The 20,328-nt window shown below is 42.7% G+C and overlaps 1 protein-coding gene across 1 annotated transcript in view; it reads left to right on the forward strand.

The window, feature by feature from the left end:
- NFIA (nuclear factor I A) overlaps nt 1-20,328 on the forward strand; it is a gene marked incomplete at its 5' end in the record, with an annotated part of 233,391 nt that overhangs the window by 184,295 nt on the left and 28,768 nt on the right. Inside the window, 3 exons of the mRNA XM_021405038.1 lie at nt 9,687-9,865; nt 12,410-12,575; nt 19,662-19,753. Coding sequence (XP_021260713.1) covers nt 9,687-9,865; nt 12,410-12,575; nt 19,662-19,753 — 437 coding nt within the window. The remainder of the gene's footprint in view (nt 1-9,686; nt 9,866-12,409; nt 12,576-19,661; nt 19,754-20,328) is intronic.

Raw genomic sequence — 20,328 nt, forward strand, 5'->3', positions numbered from 1 at the left:
TAATCCTCATTCTGCAGAGATTCTCTGCGTGTCAGAGAAAGGAAAGTCATGAATAAGTAGGTCACCATCAGAGTAAGCTCCTCAGCCAACTGAATGATTACGAGAAGGTTCAGTCTTCTTGTGATGTTCGTATGTGCAAGTTTATCACTTGGATGTGTATATGAGATGCATTTGTAAAGCATGATCAAATTAGACAGCAGAGAAGAAGCTGTAGACTATTCATGGCAGGTGTTGTCATTGACAACCAGTGATTTGTAACTTCTTGGGAATATTCCTGAATCTTTCACACACTTCCAAACATTCCGTAGAACACAGTGCACGTCTTAACACTGGGGATATCCCAGGATACTGGAGTGCCCTTCCCAATGATCTGCTCAGTGAGCCACTTTGGGAACTAAATTTGGAGAAGGAGTAGATCATTAAGAGGATTTCTTCACTGTAAAATGCTCCGTTCAACAAACCAGCTGGAAAACCTCTGTTCTCGTGAAATTGTCTGCACTGCACTGTGTTGTGGAAGGCTGTACACTAGTTTCCTATCTGCATTGGTGCTGCTGCCAGTACTCGGCCCAGCTGGGCAGTAGCCAGCAGAGAGGATCTGAGCTGGCTGACCATAGGACCAGATGTGCAGTGAGTGCTGGCGCATGGATGCCAATGCTTCAGTGACTCCTCAGTAGTTCCAACAGATGGTGGTAAGATCCAAGTTTCTTTGGTGCTAAGCTAGCAAAGTGATTCATGGAGCCTCACTTGATGATGGCAGTTTTTTGGGCATGACTCTATGAATGCACCATATGTCTTCCCTGGACCAGCATGGTTAGGATTCAGTGCCTGGCAGATGGTAAATTGATCACCTATAGGGTGGCTTTAGCACTGCTATCAGTTTTAAAATGTATTTCAAAGCCTTGAAAATTCAAGCAGATAGATCTCTTTCTCCTACGCAGTGTACTTTTGATACCTTCAAGATAGATGATCTGGTGGCCAGTGTTTCTCACCACAGTACTCCAGCATTGCAAAGCCATCAGCTGCTGCTGGCCTCTCACAAAGTTTCCCAGGCATCAGCCTCAGCCTGCTTGAGCTCTTTACCAGACAGTGAAGTATTTAAATACTATGGGTGACAGCAGTATTTACAAAAGTGATTTTAGGTTTCCATGCATTGCTACTTACACTCTAGTGACTTCGTATCTGGAGCTGGCTGAAACATTAAATTAACCACAATCTTGTAAACCTGGGATATACAGCAGCCTGTGCTCTGGAGCATTCATGCATTTCCACAGAATATGACAACATAGACACTGCAAGCCAAAAAGCAAGGGAGAATAGGCAAAGAAAGAGAAAAAAAGAATGAGATGGTATGTTAGGAAGATAAATGAAGGAGAAACACAGTTACAAGGCAAGAAATTCAGCACAAAGGGAATAACCCAAGTAATTAGGTATGTGAGGAGAAAGAAGAGATGAAAGTCAACTAGTGGAGTGGTTCCCTTTACAGTAAGCTTCTCCATAATAAGCATGACCACTGAGATTTTTATCAGGATGAGGCCTTCCAAGGAAACTTGGCTGGATGGTGCTCTCTGTTCATGCCTAAGTGGCAGAAACTTATCAAAAATCTGGGACTACATTGTGCCCTTCTTTGTGAAAATTCTCTCTTGGGTCACCAAAATATCAGTAGCTGTTAGCTGTCCTGTCAGGCAACTTCACGTGTACCAAGATCATAATTTCTGCTAATTCCAAAACCATGCAGCATGAAAGGACATTTTGTAATATGCTATTGTATCTATAACATTGCACGTTATTTGAGGGCTGCCCTCAAAGCTGCCAGGCTACAGTAACCTTCCACTTTCCTTCGCATTTGGACAAAAACAGAACAGTGGAAGTTCATCCTGATACAGACACCTTTGGTCAAGGGATGTTAATATAAGATGGCCAAAAGAGGAGGGAGCCATGCACAGGGGTAGGAATGTATATGGCAATCGAGTAGAAACCCCAAACAGCATCCCACTGACCAAGAGATTAGCTAACCCAGCCTCAGTGCAAAGTCACACTCTAGGTTCGTGTCAGAATTACAAGGAGAGCTCACCTGGCTTTAGCTGACCACATAGGTGACGATTTCGATTCTCTCCATTCCCTCACTTTGAAACAAGAGCAATCGGAAAGAAAAGCAGTTTCCTAACAGATGGCCTCAAGGTCAGGGCTTAGTAATTACTGGATGCCCTACCCAATCTCCCATCCACTGCCATATCCCAGGCAGGGGAGGACCGAGAGGAAGGCCTGCAAATGGTTAAAGCTTCAGCTAAACAAAAGTCAGGAACCGTGTAATTAAAACTCTACCTTTGTTGTATTGTAAAGAGTTAGCCTGTGACATAGGAAATATTTAAAGGAGCAGGCTGTTCAGCTAATTTGTGTGCGAGTGAACTGCTTAGACAGTCCTATCCTAAATTAACTGTAAGGCCACCCACTGAGATTGCCTCATAAAGGGCCATGATTGCTCAGCTTCGTTTTGTATAACCGTTCAATAATTACTAGATAAATGCATAACTAAAAGCTCTATTACACTAATAATTTGTACTGAGATAGATGTGTGGGACACCATGCTGGGTTAATTTGTCATCCCTGCAGCAAACTTCTAAAGAGGGCTCTTTTGCAGAGGAATTGTGTTAATATGTTGCTCCAGTGAGGACATGTTAGAGCAACAAGATGACTTGGTCGCTTAATCTCCTAAAGAGGCAAATAGCCTGGAGGGTAAGTGCCAGAAAGAAGAATGGGGGGTGATTAACACAGTGGACCCAGATTTAAACGCATCCTGACAAAAGCAGCTGATCTAACTGAGCAAAAGAATGAGAAGGGAAAAAAAAAAAAAAGGCAGTGTTAAAAATACTAATAGGATTTCATGCATCCCTAAAAAATAATATAAAATAAAGTGCTGCAGGACCAAAGTATGTTACCCGTGCTTTTACCAGTTCGGCGTTCAGATTCTTTACCCTCTTTGATGTATCCGTGAAGTTAAACTATATGCTTGAAACAGTGCAGTGAACTATAATATTTTTATCTCTGCTTTATGCTAAATTCTTTTAGCTTCAGACACACACAAAAAGCACATTATTGCTTTAAATATGGAACCCATGTTTAAGCATGAGAGCTCTGGATTTTCAACCTCCTCTATTGACAGAACCATAAATCATGTTAAAGTTAAGTGAATTACTGTAGCGTGGAACTATAGCTTTAACAATGTTTATGTAGTATCAGCTTACCATCTACAGAATGAAAGGGGGAAAAAAAACACTGATATTAGAAATGGGAATGTGGAGTCCTATTAACTTAACAGCAATATATCACTCCAAAGTCACAGATTCCATTACCATGCCCTTTTTAGTATCAAAGCAGAATTATATCATCACACACATAAAGGTTGTGGTTTTTAAGAGAATTTACATTTCTATTGTAAACTTATCAACTGCATTTCATTATAAGAAAGACATGATGTATTCTCCTAGCTGTAGTTTTTATCTCATATAGGTGAATACATCATATGCATTAAAACCAGTAATAACATGCAAAAGTTGCCAGTATTTGACGTGAAATAGGAATTCCACAAATAGGATAAATAATTTTTTTTCACCTCTACCTTTTATCATGGGAGGGAGGAGTGCTTTCGATAGGTATGGTTTTTATTCCTCTACCCACGTGATCCGTTTTTAGCATTATGATCTCCCCAACGTAAGAGAACGCTGACATGTTTTAAAAGAATCTGCTCAAAACAGCAAAGTTAAGCGGCCCCTGCCTGTGCCAGAGCCTGAACCCAGCACTCAGTTCAGCTCTACAGGTTTTCAAAAGCAGCTTGTACACCAATAAGCCCTGTGCCCAAATGCGGCTTTAAGCATGTTTTCCTTTTGCTTGGAACTTGTGGGCAGAATGTCCTTCTGCCTCCCACTTGCTGCTGCAAAATCTCTAATTTCCCAAACAAAGGGTCCGTGTGCCTTACACAGTTTGGTCTTCAGAGCAGCAAGAAGTGGCTGATAGGTGGCCTGACTCGGAGTCACTGTGGATCTGTTTTTTCAGCAGTGCTTAGCCGCCCACCTACACTTGACTTCAGGAGCTGAGAGACGAGCATTCTGCAGTTCAGTCCTTCTTCTTGACATCCACGGGTGGGAACAGATCTTCCATCCATCACATTTAGGGTATTTGTATTCTCTCACGTCAGCCAGCTCCTTCCATTACCGTGTGAATATTTCAGCCGTGTCTGCACGCCTCTTGCCGCATTACAGGACTGAAGCAGCGCGTATGTTTTCCACCAATCTGAATTCCCTTTGCAGGGCTGGTCCTGCTCTGCTCAGTCCTATCCTCAGCAGCTCCATGTTGAAGTAGAGACAAGTCCTTGCTACCCTGGATTCAAGGCTGCTCTACGTTTATCACCCTAAAGTCTATTCCTAATGGGCAGTGAGAAAAATGGGGACTTTCAGAAAGCTTTGAGAGAGTTACAGGGACTCAACTCCCATTGAAACTGAAAAGCAGGTAACGAATTCTCTCAAGACCTCTGCAAATCCCAGACGAAGTTTCTTAATTATTATTTTTTTCTTGTTTGGGTAACTGCTTTCATCACAAAAATCTCTGGACTTAAAGCTATTGTTTTAGGCTTCTATTCTTCACCTCTTGCATTGTATTATACACAGAAGTGTAAGTTCCTTTCAACAAATTTGGATTATTGCCAGATCTCCTTATTAAAAAGTCACTCTTCATATTTCCGATAAACACAGCTGTTTCATGGTGTTTGGAAGCATTTCACATCAGCCAGCATGGTGGCTTAGCCAATTAGTCGTCTAATATGGTCAATTTTGAGAATAAGTACCTTTGGGGTGCAAAGGGTGGGATACAACTTGCATAATTTGAACTGGCACTTGCATCACTTAAATGCTAGCAGAAGGCTTGCAGCATGCAGGGAGTTAAAGCAACCTAGGAGCCTGAAGTGGAAATATCTAGCAGAACAAACTGTTCCATCACATTTCCAGGGAAATGACTTTAAAAAAAAATACTTTCTTAATTGTAATGAAGCCAATTATAATAGCCTCAAAAACAAGCTGATATAAGTGATCCTGTTTCATTATGATTATAATGTTACTATTTCTAGGAAGACTGATCAATCTTTAATGAGCTGTTAGTAAACTTAACCATCACTTTATGCAGGAGGTATCTCATCATTGTGCCCTAGCAAAGCCAGTCCACTGAAGGGACAGTGAGTTTGCAACCCCACACCGCTAATTCCTTGAACAGGCGAGGAGTGCAGGGTCTTCTCCCAGCTGGGAGAAGAGCAACTCCAAATGGCCCGTTTATTGACTTCAGACGATTTTATGAAGAAAAAGATTTCATCCTAATCATCTGGACGTGAAGGGGCTTGGCAAGGCTTTTTGGAAGAGGAGATGGAAGATGGATGGATAAGTATGTCTCTCCCGTATGTTAGACTGTGCTGGTGGAGAAATCTGAGCGCTGCAGGTGTGACCACAACGTCCCTTTGCCACTTCAGCTAGTGCTCACGGGAGAAAGGATCCCATGGGTCTTTAGTAGGACTGCTCCAGGGAAGGGGCCTGAGAAACCCTATCACTTCTATGCAGCACAGCATTACAAACTCATAAAATGCTCCAAAATCCAGTATAGCATGCAACAGCTGTACGGTGTAATTACTTGGCCCAATAGCAGTAGTTTTAAAATACTGGTATATCTGTTGCAGGCCTCCATACATTATCATCTCATTTGCAATAAAAAGTCGTGGAAGTTTCAAGAGAGCTTCAATGGAATTAGAATCATGTGTGCTTTGAAATATTTATGCTTGCCTTGAGATGGAAGGAGAATTCCTGCCTCCAACCCCTCCCCACCCAAATAACAGATTTAATAACACCAGATAGTCCAACTCCTTCATACCTACAGTAGGTGGAAGTGAAGCTCTGATCTGGAGTACACTTATTTTCATAGGTGGTAGGACTTATATTTTATGTCATTTAGTGAGGTCAATAATAAAATATAAATGTCACAAGCTGAAAGACGCCAAGAGAAATATGGTTTGGCAGCATGGAGCTGCTTAGGGATACATAAATAATAAGTCAATAAGTAAATAAATAATAGACAAAGATCTGTTTTATCTTCCATTTGAAGATCTCAAAGAATTTACAGTCACTGATTGAGACTTGTAATAGCCCATCAGAAGCACATAAGTAGCTATAGCCCCTTCCTGTACACAGAAAAACTCACATCACAGAGTGATGTGCATGGCTTGCGGAAGGAGTGACTTTATAATTTTTTGTCAAGCATTTCTGTAAATTGTGACTCAAATGACCTTTAGGAGGAGTAGAGGAAATAACAACGAATCAATTGAGTTGATTAAAAATGTTTGTGAGGATCTATGCCTTTGGAAACACAGTTGTGTTATGCCCCCGGAACCTGTGGGAAAGGCTGGTTTTGCACACCACAGTGAGTGCCCACAACCACCCATCAGAGTAGTTGTCTATATTTGAGCTGCAGTTCTTAGCCTTCAGTACTGAATTCCCTCTCTCTTGTTTAAGGCAGGCACACTTCCGTTGCCAATCCGTTCAATGGCAGTAGATTCTTCCTCTTAACAAGCAGCCATTCCTACTGCTGCTTGAGAAATTGGGTATTTCCCAGTCACAGACTGCAAAACCAAACCTTTTGGAGTTCCTTGCTCCATCACATCTTACATCAATCCATCCATGCTGAGAAACCTACATCTGGCCCAGACAGACTGATGCCTGTTTGGTCCTGTTTCCTTCCCCCGGTCTTTCCTAGGACCAGCAGGAAGCTCTTCAAGGCTGTGCTGCAGAGCTGGTCAGGACTCAGGAGAGGAGCCACTTTCTTCTTCTTGCAGCACTTTACCATCATGAATTAGTGCCGATCACTTCTGCATTCATTTTGCTTCTCTCTGTCTTCAGGAAGCCCACTGACAAATGCTTTCCACTTTGTTTTCTACCCTGACGTGCTGCAGAGGTCAAAAGCAGCAGAGACCTACTGCTTCCATGTCTATGAATATTTCCACTTTCTAAATTATCATATGCAGAACCAAAACTTGGAAAAATTAAATACAGCGTGGTCTCGGAATTTCCACTTGTTCCCTGGGTATAATTTTTTACTCTTTCTTGTTGGATTGAAACAGCATTCCTATCTCCTTCTCACTCAGCAGAAGAAAGGGAACACATTTGTTCCCAGATGTATACAAACACAGGGCAGATACACAACAGTTTCATATAGCATGCACAGACTGGGTGCTAAGATGATTTTTTTAAATAAATATTAAAAAACATCACAAGATATTTGTTACTTAATTAGATGTTTTCCATGCGAACCTTCATTCTCACATTTATCTTCATCTTTCCTTTGGCATAGAAGAAAGGGGGGAGATATGAAAGGAGATACAAGGGAAGAGAAGAAAAAATTGTTTTACACCAAACAAAGACAGAAATGTATGCTAACGAAAATTTTGTTGTAGTCATCAAAACGCTTCCCACCAGCTTTTGCTGAACAAATATTCGTGGCAAAATATTTTGACAAGCTCTAAAATGAATGTTGCTGCCGGGAGGAGGTGGCGATGCATTCATACCTGTGAAGTGGGTATGACATAAGTGCCATTAAAGCAGCTACACCTGGGGGCGGGTGTCGGGGAGACTGGGGACCATGGGTGGAACCGTGGAGCTGCAGGGAGTGCTGCCCAAAGGCAGCAAAAGGTCTGAACTGGTGAGCAGAACGGCCTCTTCGGCACTGTTCTTTCTGCTTGGCTCTCACTGTACCTGGGAGGGTGTGCTCAGATGAGTCCCATGGTAGGCACTCACATTTACTAAGGTGAATGCCACATTGCTTTTCTTCTTAAAAGCTCCTCTTTTAGGAGCTTTGAGGATTTGGGTTCTTTTTCCAAAGAGCTGATAAATATACTGTGATAAAACTCTGAAAAAAAGCCTGTTTGTCTTGAAGTGAGTAAGAAATAACTCACCACATTTGTAAAACACGCAGACAAGGAGAGCGAAGCACAGCAGTGCAGACAGGTTAAGCAGGCTGGGCACCCAGGCATTGGCCTTGGCCATGGGGTAGCTGTGAGCATTCCCCAGCTTTGCGTCCATCCCATATCGGCACACAGCCATGAGTGCAGCTCTTTTTCATGGGTGTCAAGGCAACCATTCTTGCTGGGGAGAAAGGAGGGCATGGCAGTGCTGCCCAGCCAATCCTTAACGAGTGTTCACAGGGTAATGCGGTGGGATTCCTTGCTGCTGCCTCCGAGGATGTGTTTTATGCACATCTTCAGGCTCTGATTTTGCTAATGGTTTAGTAACCTAAGAACAAAATTACAGTAAAGTGTCATGTTTTTAAACTGGTGATGATCAAGACTAAGAAGGAGATTTCAGTTTTTATTCAACTGAGGCTTTTTAATAACATTCATCATGCAATGGGTGTTCGCTTGTCTTTGTTTGATTGGTTAACTTTCCTGCATCTCTGCAATTTTTCCAAAAGTGCCAAAGGCTTTTATTTTCCCCTTGTGTATTTAATTTAGTAGAAAGCCAACACACCAGTTTCTGTAGGACATTGCCTTGCTCAGCCTTTATCTAACTGGGTACGTGCGGTGAACAAGTGCAGTAAATGCATGTGGACAGCCCTGAAGGACTACCAGGACAGCATGCAAGGGAGCACAGGGATACAGTGATCACTGCAGCGTGAGAAAGAAACTGTGATTTGCAGAGGAGCTTGTGCTCAGCCACATCAACCGGCCATTGTAAAGAAAGAACAAATTCCCATTTTAGTGGGGAAAGGGAGAAGTCACAGCGCTGTGAACAGCGGCCTCGTGGTGACAGTGAGCAGTGGCAAGCACTGTTGACTAACGAGAGTCTGGCCCAATCTGTCTCAAAGGGTGAGGGCGTCATATGAGGTAGGAGAGTGTAAGTCTGTCTTCAGCTGCACTTGTAGCTCTGCTGGAATCGGCTGAGGTAAAATTTGTCATTGCCAACGGGCTCGTGTGCATTACGCTCTACACCTTCACTCCAGCACATTCTGCAGCTCTCTTTTTCACGGCCGGCTCGTTGGCCTATAAATTCACCAAATTAAACCCCATCGAGTGCAGGCTGGAGGCTTGTGGAAGAATTGAGCCTAACATTATTCAGGAGTAATGTAAATGTAATTTTCGAAATGATCTTGCCACTTTGTGCATGTTCATTAGATGAAAACAGATTACTTAAAATAAATGTTCCTAAACCGAGATGGAAAAAAAAGCAACAAGAAGTGTTAGCGCATCTTTAAATTACCAGCCATTTACAGTACAATACCAAATGGATTCCTATGTGCAAATCCAAGTTACATGAAATGCCAATTAAACCAACCCTAATTTCCCAAATACATTTTTTATTGCCTGATTGATTGGGGCTGCTCTTAAAGTGATGAACAGTTTTCACGTTCACAAAGGGTGCTGATTTCTTTCTCCACGTCCCCTAAAAAAACAGAAAATCCTTTAAAACGTCTGGCTCCGTTGGCTTCCAGGGTCTAGATGGAGTGAGCGTAGGACACAATGTGGTCTAATACATTAATTGTGAAGATCAGATGTGTAAGCAATACGGTACCGTTTTTAAAAAGGCTAAAAAAACTACAGTAGATTTGAATTGTTTTCTTTTCCAAAGGCAAAACTCTCTATAACTTCTTTGTTTTCTTTCCTATAGCAAGTCCACATGCAACACCATCGACTCTTCATTTTCCAACATCACCCATTATCCAACAGCCTGGGCCATACTTCTCACACCCAGCAATCCGCTATCATCCTCAGGAGACTCTGAAAGAGTTTGTCCAACTTGTCTGCCCCGACGCTGGTCAGCAGGCTGGACAGGTGGGGTTCCTAAATGTAAGGAAGCCGTTTTTATTTCTTCAGAAGTGTTTGTCCTATGTAAAATTAACCGTGGGCTTACGGGATTATTTTAACAGCATGTTGCTCGCAGGAGCACACCTCGAGTTATGGTTGGAAGGAAAAAAAGAAATGCTGCTGTGGCAAAAAATAGTGTTAAAAGAAAAAACAAACAGCAAAACCCTCTCGACCGCATTGTGGTGAAATGAACGTAACGTGTCGGAGGAGGCAGTGACACAGGGACCTGCTGGGTCCCCCCACAAGTGGCTGTGCTGCATGCGTTGTAACCCCAGTGGAACGAGGGTTAACCAAATACAAAGGCAGAATAATTTTTATTAATTATTTCTGAAGTTCAGGGGAGAGCGGGGGGGGGAAGGAGCAGGAAAAGGGAGGGTGAGAAACAGATGTTTCAGATCAGCTAAGTTCATTAAAAAAAAAAAAATACTGCCTTATAGCACTTTAGATCAAGTTGACCAGTACTTGAACTCAAGATGTTAAAAGTACAGTTTATTATGGTTTGTTATTTCTGTAAGCAGTTATCTTTTCCCCTTATCTCTATGAAAAATTAAGCAGAGTTCCAAAGCTTCAAGTAACCATTCTCATTTTTTTAATCAAATAAAGTGAATCATCTTTCTATTATTGAAATAGCATTCCGGTCAAATACAGAATTTATAAATTTTATGTAAATGATATCTAAAATAATGCTCTGAATATTTCATGAAGCGTAATGCCTGTAACTTTTTCCAGCCAATGAAGTAATAACTGGCAAAATTACTGTTTCTTTCTTACATAGATCGGATTGAAAGCGTTAATGAGAATTAGTTTAATTATTAGCGTCTAATTTATTACGCTTATTTAATAAGCTATATTGTCCTCGGTGCTTTCCTTTCCCTAGCAGAAAAACCGACTCTACTTATTCCAGCCAGGACTGGCTTTGAATAATGTCTGCAATATGTTAGCAGATACATTTACGTCTAGACAACAAATCAATATAGTGCTTTTCTTTTTCCTTGAGTATTCATTTGCTTAATTTATCCCAAACCATTCAGCATTATGAACTGTTAGCACACTCACGATGAACATACAGCAGGGGTCTTCTTGGCAAAAAAAAAAAGGGACCTAATTGTGAGACAAGATAGTGTTTGAGAGATGTCACTAACATATTAGTTTATTAACGGCACTGGATGTTGGAAAAATAAATATCCCTGAAGGATTGCTTCTTACTGCAAACACTGGGAACTGCAGTCTTTGAAGTCAGTAGGAGTGCTGCTAAGTAAAATGCGGATGAATTGGAGTTTTATTTATGCCCTAAACCATTTTTGCTCTAGCACGGGTGTGATTTGCACCTACACGACTTTAAGGCTTTTTGTCAGTGCCAAAGCAGGTGAAATGAAAATGAGGTCCCAAGTGTTTGCCAGGATGAGTGTTTTGTCCCCAGTAATTCAGGCTAATGGAAACCCTAACAGGAATTAAAATATTATTTTATTTAGCAGTACTTAGAATATGGATCTCTGTTTAAAGCCGAGCTTTTATCATCGACGGAAAAGCAAATGCTCAGTGCCAGAAGAACTGCACTGACATCAATTTGTAGAGTGCCGTCGAAAGTGATCTCATTTTTGTCACTGAAATGGAACACCTGATTCACGGGCTGTCCTGCTCTCTCTTTATGATGGCATTTGGCATCTCTCTGTGTATGGTTTTCAAGTGTCCAGGCTGTATTAAAACGCAAATGCCACAACTTGGAAGGGGGAAGGGTGGCATTGTTTTTCCAAGCCCGTTTCTTGGTTTTGTGATGCTTGAAAATGCTTTCACGTATGGACAGGTTTTTCAGATGATTAATTGAAAGCCAGCACTCACACGGCTAGGCCCATTCCACCTGGGACTGACCACATCCCAGACTAAATACACGAAGGGATTTTTTCCTAATGTGCAAAATGAAGCAGTTCTAAGTTCAACTGTTTCTCCCCAGGATCGTAACGGCTACTAACCTGTGAGCTGCACCACCGCTAACTCAAAAGGGATGTGGGAGCGCAGTTGCTCTAGTATACACTCATTCATTTTTCCTGTAATAAGATATCAGCGTGACTTTTAAGACCACCAGAAATGCTTATTTTTCCTTTTAATGAGCAGTATCTTTAAGAAATTTACACTCAAGTCCTAGGCACTGATATCCTAAGGGTATAGCAGAGGCACGGATATGGGACATGCAAGGAGTTGAAAATATTGCCAAAACTCTCGCTGAGCATGAGTAAGGGGCTGCAGGAAACGTAAAGAGTGGTAGAATTTAACTCAGAGCAATTCAGTTCCATTGCTAGTAGGATAAATGTTTAAAAGTGAAAATTTCCTTAGTTTCACAGGGTTCACAGGGCTTGAAACAATGCTCCTTGAAATCAATGGAGAATTAGAAACAGCACTCTTTGCCACCTCTTTTCTAAAGTAATTGTAAATGTAGTGCACATAGTTTGAAACTGGACTGTTATTACTGGAGGTTCCAAATAGCTGGTTTTTAGTATAATTTCTGTCTGTTTGCTTGTTTTTCGGCAGCCCAATGGTAGCAGCCAAGGCAAGGTGCACAATCCATTCCTTCCTACCCCAATGTTGCCACCACCACCTCCGCCACCAATGGCTAGGCCTGTGCCTCTGCCAGTGCCAGACACAAAACCTCCAACTACATCAACAGAAGGAGGGGCCACCTCTCCCACTTCTCCAAGTAAGTATAGACGCAGCGGGAAGCAAGGGCTGACAGCAGCACACAGCATGCTGCCGTCGTCCTCTATCTCCTGGTCAGAGATGAGGACCGGATTAGCTCGGAGGATGCAGGAGAGCTCTCTGCTCTCTGTATGAGTGATCACATTCTGAGCTTGTTTTATGTCAGTGAGAGGAGAGTTAGGTGAAGGTTACGGTTTTGTCTCTGATTTTGTTGGCATTTCACATAACTACCTGTAAGAGAAATCAAAGCCTGCAGCTAAGTTAGGACGCAAAGCTGGGACCTTTGGCATCCTTACTGATGTGAGGAGGCAATTTGGTATCTCAAGACAGACCTTAGAGGGTAGATACTACATGGAAATCAGACAGATAGCCTCACAGAAAGCATTAATGCTTACACATGCTGGCTAAACTAACAACTCTTTCGAGTTCTGTTCATTTATAGTTCTTTTGGGAATAAGTCTTCTTAGACTAACCCAGACATCTTTCCCGTACGACATGGTTCCCGAGCCCTGCATTTTGGGCAAGCTATGGTATTTCTTAGACCCAGGGAGAAAGCTTTCATCCTCTCTCCACCACCCACACGGCTCCCATATGTATTTTGTGTAGCCACAAGTCAAATATACAAATTCCTGGATACACACTTGGGGATACCACTCTGGACTCACTCTGCTGGGAAACAAATGCAATTCAGCTGGGTTTGATGCTTTAAAAAAGTCTGGATGTGCAGGGAGTTAATTGTGAAATGATTTAATGAAGCTATGCTCAAACTGACATTTAAAAACAAAAGGGAAGCTTTCAATGCTTTAATGGCAACTGTAGGGGACTTGTTCCACAGTGAAGGGTGTCCAAATAACATCCACAAACAAAAATCAATCTAATCGAAAGAGCAAATCCCTTTGTGTGCTTTTCAGGCTTATTATTTAAATGCTATATGCAACCGCTGCTCGATGCAAAAAGAGGGATTCGCTGTTCAGAACATGTGAAGCCAAAACTTTTAAACCTTTATATACTGTTCAGGAGATTTGCTCAGGTTCTGCGGGGCATTTTATAAACCCAGTCGTTCTTAGAGCTTTGCATTGCCTTCTGCTCTGCAAAAGCATGCAACCGCAAACTATGCAAGATGCTCCAGCTTGCTCAGAAAATCAAAGGGGTTTTAGTATGAGACAGTTTGGTAAGATCGTGAATGTGATCGTCTAGAATCAGGACTTCTAGAACGGATCAGCAGATTTTCGCTGAAACAAGCAGTTGATTCATTCCCTCCCCTCCACTCCTCTTTCTGACCTTAGACCAACACTTGCGCTATCAGGAAGTTTTGATGCTTTCTGACGGGAGATAGCATCTTTTAAGGCCTATCACTAAGATCCAGCAGCGGAATCTAAAAGGTTAATGTTTAGTCATGTTATCACTTAATAGAGTCAGCAATGCCTTACTATTTCCTGGTCTTCAGAACTGGGAAAAACGAAAGTAGGTCAATGTATATTTGTCATCACAGTTGTGACTCAGTTTACTGGCAGCGTGTGGTGTCTAAAAGAAAAAAAAAATCCCAACATCATTTCAGCAGTAATCTTAATACCGATTTTTTGCGATACAGTGATCATGTAAACAAGCTAAAGGCGTGTTGGCCTGATTCTCAGCTGGCATAAAAATTGGCATTGGTCCACTGAAGTTAGCAGAACACCACCACTGGTATCAGCTCAGGCTGGTCACTGTGGCTCAGTGTTCAGCAGACAGCTGCCACGTTAATTGGGAATGGAGGTTTTCTCAAGAGCAGCTAGTTAATGGTATTTAAACAAAGGATTAGGAAAATAATTACTGTTTGTTAATTAGCTACGCTGATATCTAAACATATAGCTCTGTACATAGACAGGCGTGCATCTTCTGGTAAGAAACAAGGGTTTTGAATAATAGTGAACTGAGTTGTAAAGAAGCATATAATTTAATTTAGGGACAAGTTTTACAGAAACGTAGACTGTAGGAAATGCTTTTTAAGGAAAAAAAAAAAAAACATTGCATACATACTAAAGCCAGTGGAAGTGGCTGGCTACATAAAGAGAAGGACAATGCAAAGTGCCTAGCCTTTCAGTAAGGGCCCACTGGACATCATTCAGCGTGTCAATCAGTACCAACCCTCCATTTATGCTGGTGTTTATTTTTTCTTAGCTAAATATTAGCCTACAAACAGCAAGTGCAGATTCACCAGAGTTTCATAAAAGCTGCACAAAAAGGTGTTTTCCATGGTGACGGGCTGCTCGAGTGCACTGGTTCGGGAGTGTCGCTGGGTTATGGCTGACTGCCCTGCAGAGCTCTAGGATATTGGAAAGTCACTTAGGCAACAAAGAGAGGAGTGATGTTAGATTTTGGCCAGACTCTCTCCTTAGCTGCATGGAGGAGAATGAAGCCCCTCCCCCGCCAAGGAAATGGAGTGAAAAAGGTTGGCATTTGCTCCGTTCTCCTTCCCTTTTTTGGTCTAGCAAAAAAAGCCCTCTGCAGAAACAAAATACAGTTACGGCCCTACCAAAAATTGGAATATGGCCCTCCTGAGGGGTGCAGGAGCCAGGAGCAGCTGTTCAATACAGCATGGCCTCCTGGGAATGAGAGCTAAAAATCACAACAAGGTGGTTAATGATTCTCAGAGCAATAGTGAAACTCTCCAGCTGTGACATTAACCAAAACACGAACGTTAGCACTGTCCGAGGAAGGAAGAGCCTCTGGAGATGCACACTGGGGATTTGCCACTACTGGGTGGCCAGGCGTGCTCTGGGAGTTGAACATTTCAGCTGCACATCCTATTCCTTTGGAAAGCCAGCATTTTCCTCAGTGAGATGACACAACAGAGATGGGTTTCACAAGGTTTAGGAGGATTCATTTTTCCTCCATAAAAAGCCATCCCAATAGAACACATCCTCAGTGTCAGACACAGCCCCAAAATTACAATCTTATTTCAGATCCGATCTTTTGTTGGTATCCCATAACAAATACAAAACAATATTTTCTCAAACCAGACAATTTTCTGGGCTTGATATCTCATTGCCCAAAGAAAACACCACCTTACTACATGCCAGTTGGACTCTTTCGCTATCATAACTGAATCTGTGCGTTAGAATCTAAGGCCCTCATTCCCATTTGGAGTCTTAAGATATTGCCATCCTGTACACCATCATTGCTAAGAGCATTCTGTAACTAAATGTCATTTTCTGAGGCTCACAATTCTGCACGGGGAAAAACTTTGCTGTTTTCCCTTGTTGGGCAAGATTGTTATCGGTTAATGTCCCTTAGCACAAAGGGGTTTTCGTGTTAAACAGCATTTGTGTCAGGATGAGAAGAATGATCTGGTGGCTATAGTACTGGATTCATAATCAGATTGGATTTCTCTCCCCTTTGCTGTGCATTGACTGAGCACCCCCTGGGCAAGCCATTTCAGCTTTCTGTTCGCTCCGTTCCCCATCCATAAAAAAGAGGGTGATGACTGTATCATTTAATTTGTTAGAATTTGCAGCTCCCTCTAAGATACTCAGCTGCAGAGTGCATTGTGGTAGGAACTGCTGTATTGCATCGTGTTCCTCCAGTTAATTCTCTCACTACAACTCCACAACGGCTAGACTGGCTCCCAGTCCTCTGCAAAGAGTACAGCTTTTCCTATCGAGCACATGCACCTGTTGACTTGGTCTGTGAAAGAGAGACATAGCGGTTCATCAGATTATTGCTCATCCAGATTATCAACCAGCAGTTTTTCTTTTCAATCCAGAATTGATAAACTAAACACTTCTATACTTCATAGAAATGATTTCAGGAAAGTATATTTTGAATTAACATTCTGCCGCTGCCGACAATTTCAAAATACATGACATTCCCCAAACTGTTTGTTTGTCTTGTCTTTCATACAATTTCTTGCCATTTTGGCTAAATATCAAAGCTGTCTGTGTGAGCAAATGTTCTTTCCCTGCCAGCTCCTGTTTTGCTTGTTCCTGAAGTGAAGCATCATAGCAAATTTGTGGCATCACATTCATTTCCTTGGCTCTGGGCTATGATGTTGCAAACAACCCTTAGTGAATTCCAGTAGCAGGAAGACTAGGCTGGGCAGGAAGATGTTCCTAGTCAAGCCCAGCGGGCCACCTGTGGGCTAGTGTAAACCGCCCGGGTTTGTGCAATTCCCACAGAGCAAAGCTGATAAAGATCAGGAGATCTGCCTCAGAGACCTGGCTTCTGTTCCTTTCCTTGCTGTGACTTTTCCCTTTTGTAAAAGGGAATGTGAGGATCCCACGACAGGGCTAGCTTATCTGTGCATGCCACAAAACAATATAGCCAAGCGTAGACCATTGTGAATGGTTTGCCCCTTAATCTCAGGACAGAATACCGAGATCAGGAGTAGCAGGACTCCCAGGAATCCCCATGACAAACAAGGGTATATATACCAGGACTCTAAGAAATGGCAAGAAGACTTTCTAAGCAATACTGGGTACTGCTCCCTTTTCTGACCAGTTTCCTGTGCTGAAACAGGAGTCACTGCTAGTATGCATTCCTTGCCAGCGTAACATTCTGAGCCAAAATGGCCAGTTAAATCTTCCAGCATCTCAGCACATTTTGCAGTGAAGTGGGTCCAGCAGCTTGGGAGAGCCCAGCGTAAAGCCTGCTCTGCATGTGTGTTCCCTGTAGTGTCAGTGCTCTGCTTCTTGGCTCTAGCACTGCAGTTACATGCCCTTAAGGAAATACCACGCTGACATCCGAAGATTTCCAAAAAGAAAGTTAAACATAGTCTGAAGCATTATGGAAGAAAGGTGTACAAAGTAATTCACCCAGAAAGGTTGGAGGGGACTTTTTATTTAAATGCTTCAGAATCTGTTTGCACACAGAAGACCTTTAAGACAGTGTTCTGATGGTTTCCCTTTGATTTTCTACTAAATATCACAGTTGGCAGAAGTATCTGCCAACAGGGAACTCTAAACAAGGTCTTGAGTTCCTTCCCTTCTGAGTGGGACTTACCTGCCCCAAGGGATCGAATGGCCTCTCCACTCATTTTGCTTCCCTGAAAGTAGACCAGAAGAACCAATTAGTAAGCGGTTGATTTCTGAGCTTTTTGTTGATCCTCCCCACTGTAAAAGGAATTTTTATTCCTCCATGACACAGGGCTCAGTACTTAAATTAAAAAAAACAAAAACAAAAACATGCTAAAGCAGTGCAGAAAAATCTTTATATGTGTCACCAGCAACAGAGGCGAATCCTTTCAAATTTTTGGCCTCTTTGAAATATTAAGCAAATTAACACAGCAAAAAGGCAAGGAGAACAACTCACCAAATGTACTCAGTTCACTTCTCCACTGATTTGCAGGGAGGGATAACAACCAGCATAGCTGTTGATAGTCCAGCATGCAAGCTACACTGCAACTGGTAAAATCACCATGGAAAGATGAATTAGTGCACTTAAAAGTTCCTTTAAATCTGTGTGAGGGAAAGGTGGTCCTTGCATGATTTTTGAGAGAGTTAGCAAAGTGTTAGTTGTTTTGAAACGAAAGCTCCCCTCACCAGAAACAACTGGGAAAATTCATTCTTGGAAGGCAGGAGTGCTTTATCTCCCATCAGATCAGTAGGAGATGAAGCTATGCAGTTCCTGGGTGACTTCGGGTGACTTCTGCTGTCTCATTTAGTTGTGAGAATAAGGAGGCATCAGGAAATGTTTGTGAGATTCAGGTAGAGAGCCAAGGGAAGGGTTCTGCATTCCCAGGGACTTGGGAACTCCTCGCCAAAGGGTTCTGTGGGATGCCAGGAGTTCGCGCGTGCAGCCTGCACTTTCAACAGTGGGAAATCCCCCGCAGGCAGTTAAGTACAGGGTTGTCCTTCAGCTGAAAGTAATCAGAGGGTGGTAAAGCACTTGGGCAAGTAAATGATGTGACTCTTATCAGAACCTGTGCATCTGCTTGTGATCTCCATAAGAGAGAGGGCAGTGGATGAGATGGACCGCTGGGTTGGTTCAGCCTCAAACCAGAGACGCCTCCAACGCAATGAGTCCTCACCAAACATTTTGCCACAGGAAAGGCAACAGGCTTCGTCTGCACAGACAGCTCAGTGTCTTCTCTGACTCTTAACTCACTGTATTTTTCTGTAATGTTGAGGCCTGAACATTATATTTAGCCTGACTGGAATTTGGCACAGAACTTTCCTTTTGACTTTGTTTTTTGTCTCTTCATTGGATAGTTAGATTGTCTGGGGATTTTATTCAGCAGAATGCATTCCCATAAATATATTTAAAATAGACGGAATCGCTGTTGGTATTAAGGGGTCTATTTAGGTTATTTCAGTTTAGATCCGAACATGCAAAAACTGAACAAAGGGGAAGATTGCATGGGGGATTCTCAAATGAGAGGAAGACTGAAATGCACTGAAAGCTTTTGAATTTGGAAGTACGTGGCATTGTGGACGGTTGCAGTGGAGAATATAATGCAACAACAAAATCATTAAAGTACTTCAAGTTTGGAAGTAATCTGGGTTCTTGGCTTGCATTGCATTTAATAGCTTTACATTTATGGGAGCCATTCCAGTTTTTAAAGGCAGCTTCAGCCTTCAGACTGATTGCACTTACCACCCAGTGAAACTGCAACCCATTAATTTTTTACCGAAAGGATCTTCCTAGTTTGTCAAACACATCAAGTGAACATTTTAGAGAGTGCAGACCACAGCAGTATGGAAACCAAAACTTTATATCGAGAGAGAATGCTGGATTAGCACGAAATAATTAGGAAGCACTTCAGAACATTCACTGCTCTGCAACCTCTGTGAAAGACCCCACGCAGCAAAGTGAGAGCAGGGATGCATGTGCCATGCCAGGACCCCCCGAGGTTCCCGCAGTACCTCTCCCAGCACCACGGCGCTGCCCTGTTACTGCAAGGAGCCCTTTGCCCAGCTCGCACACGGCGATGCCCCCATCATTAGGGCCAAGCCTCTCCAGTGTCTAAAACCAAACTCTCGCTCTCTAAAACGTTTGCACATTTCTATGTTAAACATCTGCTTAGGTGGCTCTGAGACGGTGTGTTTTGGTGTTGTTCGTGTGCAATCTAGTGCCGCTTCCTCAACGCATGTGTCCCTTCCCTTCACAGCCTACTCGACACCCAGCACCTCCCCCGCAAACCGATTCGTCAGTGTTGGACCACGGGATCCAAGCTTTGTAAATATCCCTCAACAGACTCAGGTGGGCCGCTTTCGACTTCTCTGTATGCCTGCAGCCTCTTCTTCTTCAGTGTCCTCTAACGTGTCCCCGCGGAGCCAGCTGCATTGCTGCTGTCACTTCACCCACATGGTCTCAGTAACTACAGTGAAATGTCACTTGCAGTTTGTTTGTCTGTTGTGTTTTTTTGGGCTTATGTAGCAATAACGCTGCTTTTGTGACTGGAAAGATCGCTCTCGCTTTTCTAAGATATCGCTGCTAGTGCACATTTTGTTCCTCTAGGACTGAGTTTTCAGACTTTGACTCCGAGCCGTTCCCTAGGCAGTGCATTTAATTGCAATTCCAAAGGAGCTGAGAGAGAGCCGTCAGGTAACCGTGCACCTTAGTCCCCCCCTGAACCCAAACAGGAGCCTTTGCCAAGGACTTCCACGTTCAAAAAAAAAATAGCCTCAAATTCCTGGCTGGGCATTTGCATGGGGGTTTGAGCGAGCAGGCGGTTCTGTAATTGCGAGCACATCTGTTTCCTTACACAAAGAGAAAACAGTCCGGTGGAGGCAGGCCTATAAAGCTGGGTTAGCTGAATTCATAGACCTGCTACG

Source organism: Numida meleagris, chromosome 7, assembly GCF_002078875.1.
Source record: "Numida meleagris isolate 19003 breed g44 Domestic line chromosome 7, NumMel1.0, whole genome shotgun sequence".
Taxonomy (NCBI): domain Eukaryota; kingdom Metazoa; phylum Chordata; class Aves; order Galliformes; family Numididae; genus Numida; species Numida meleagris.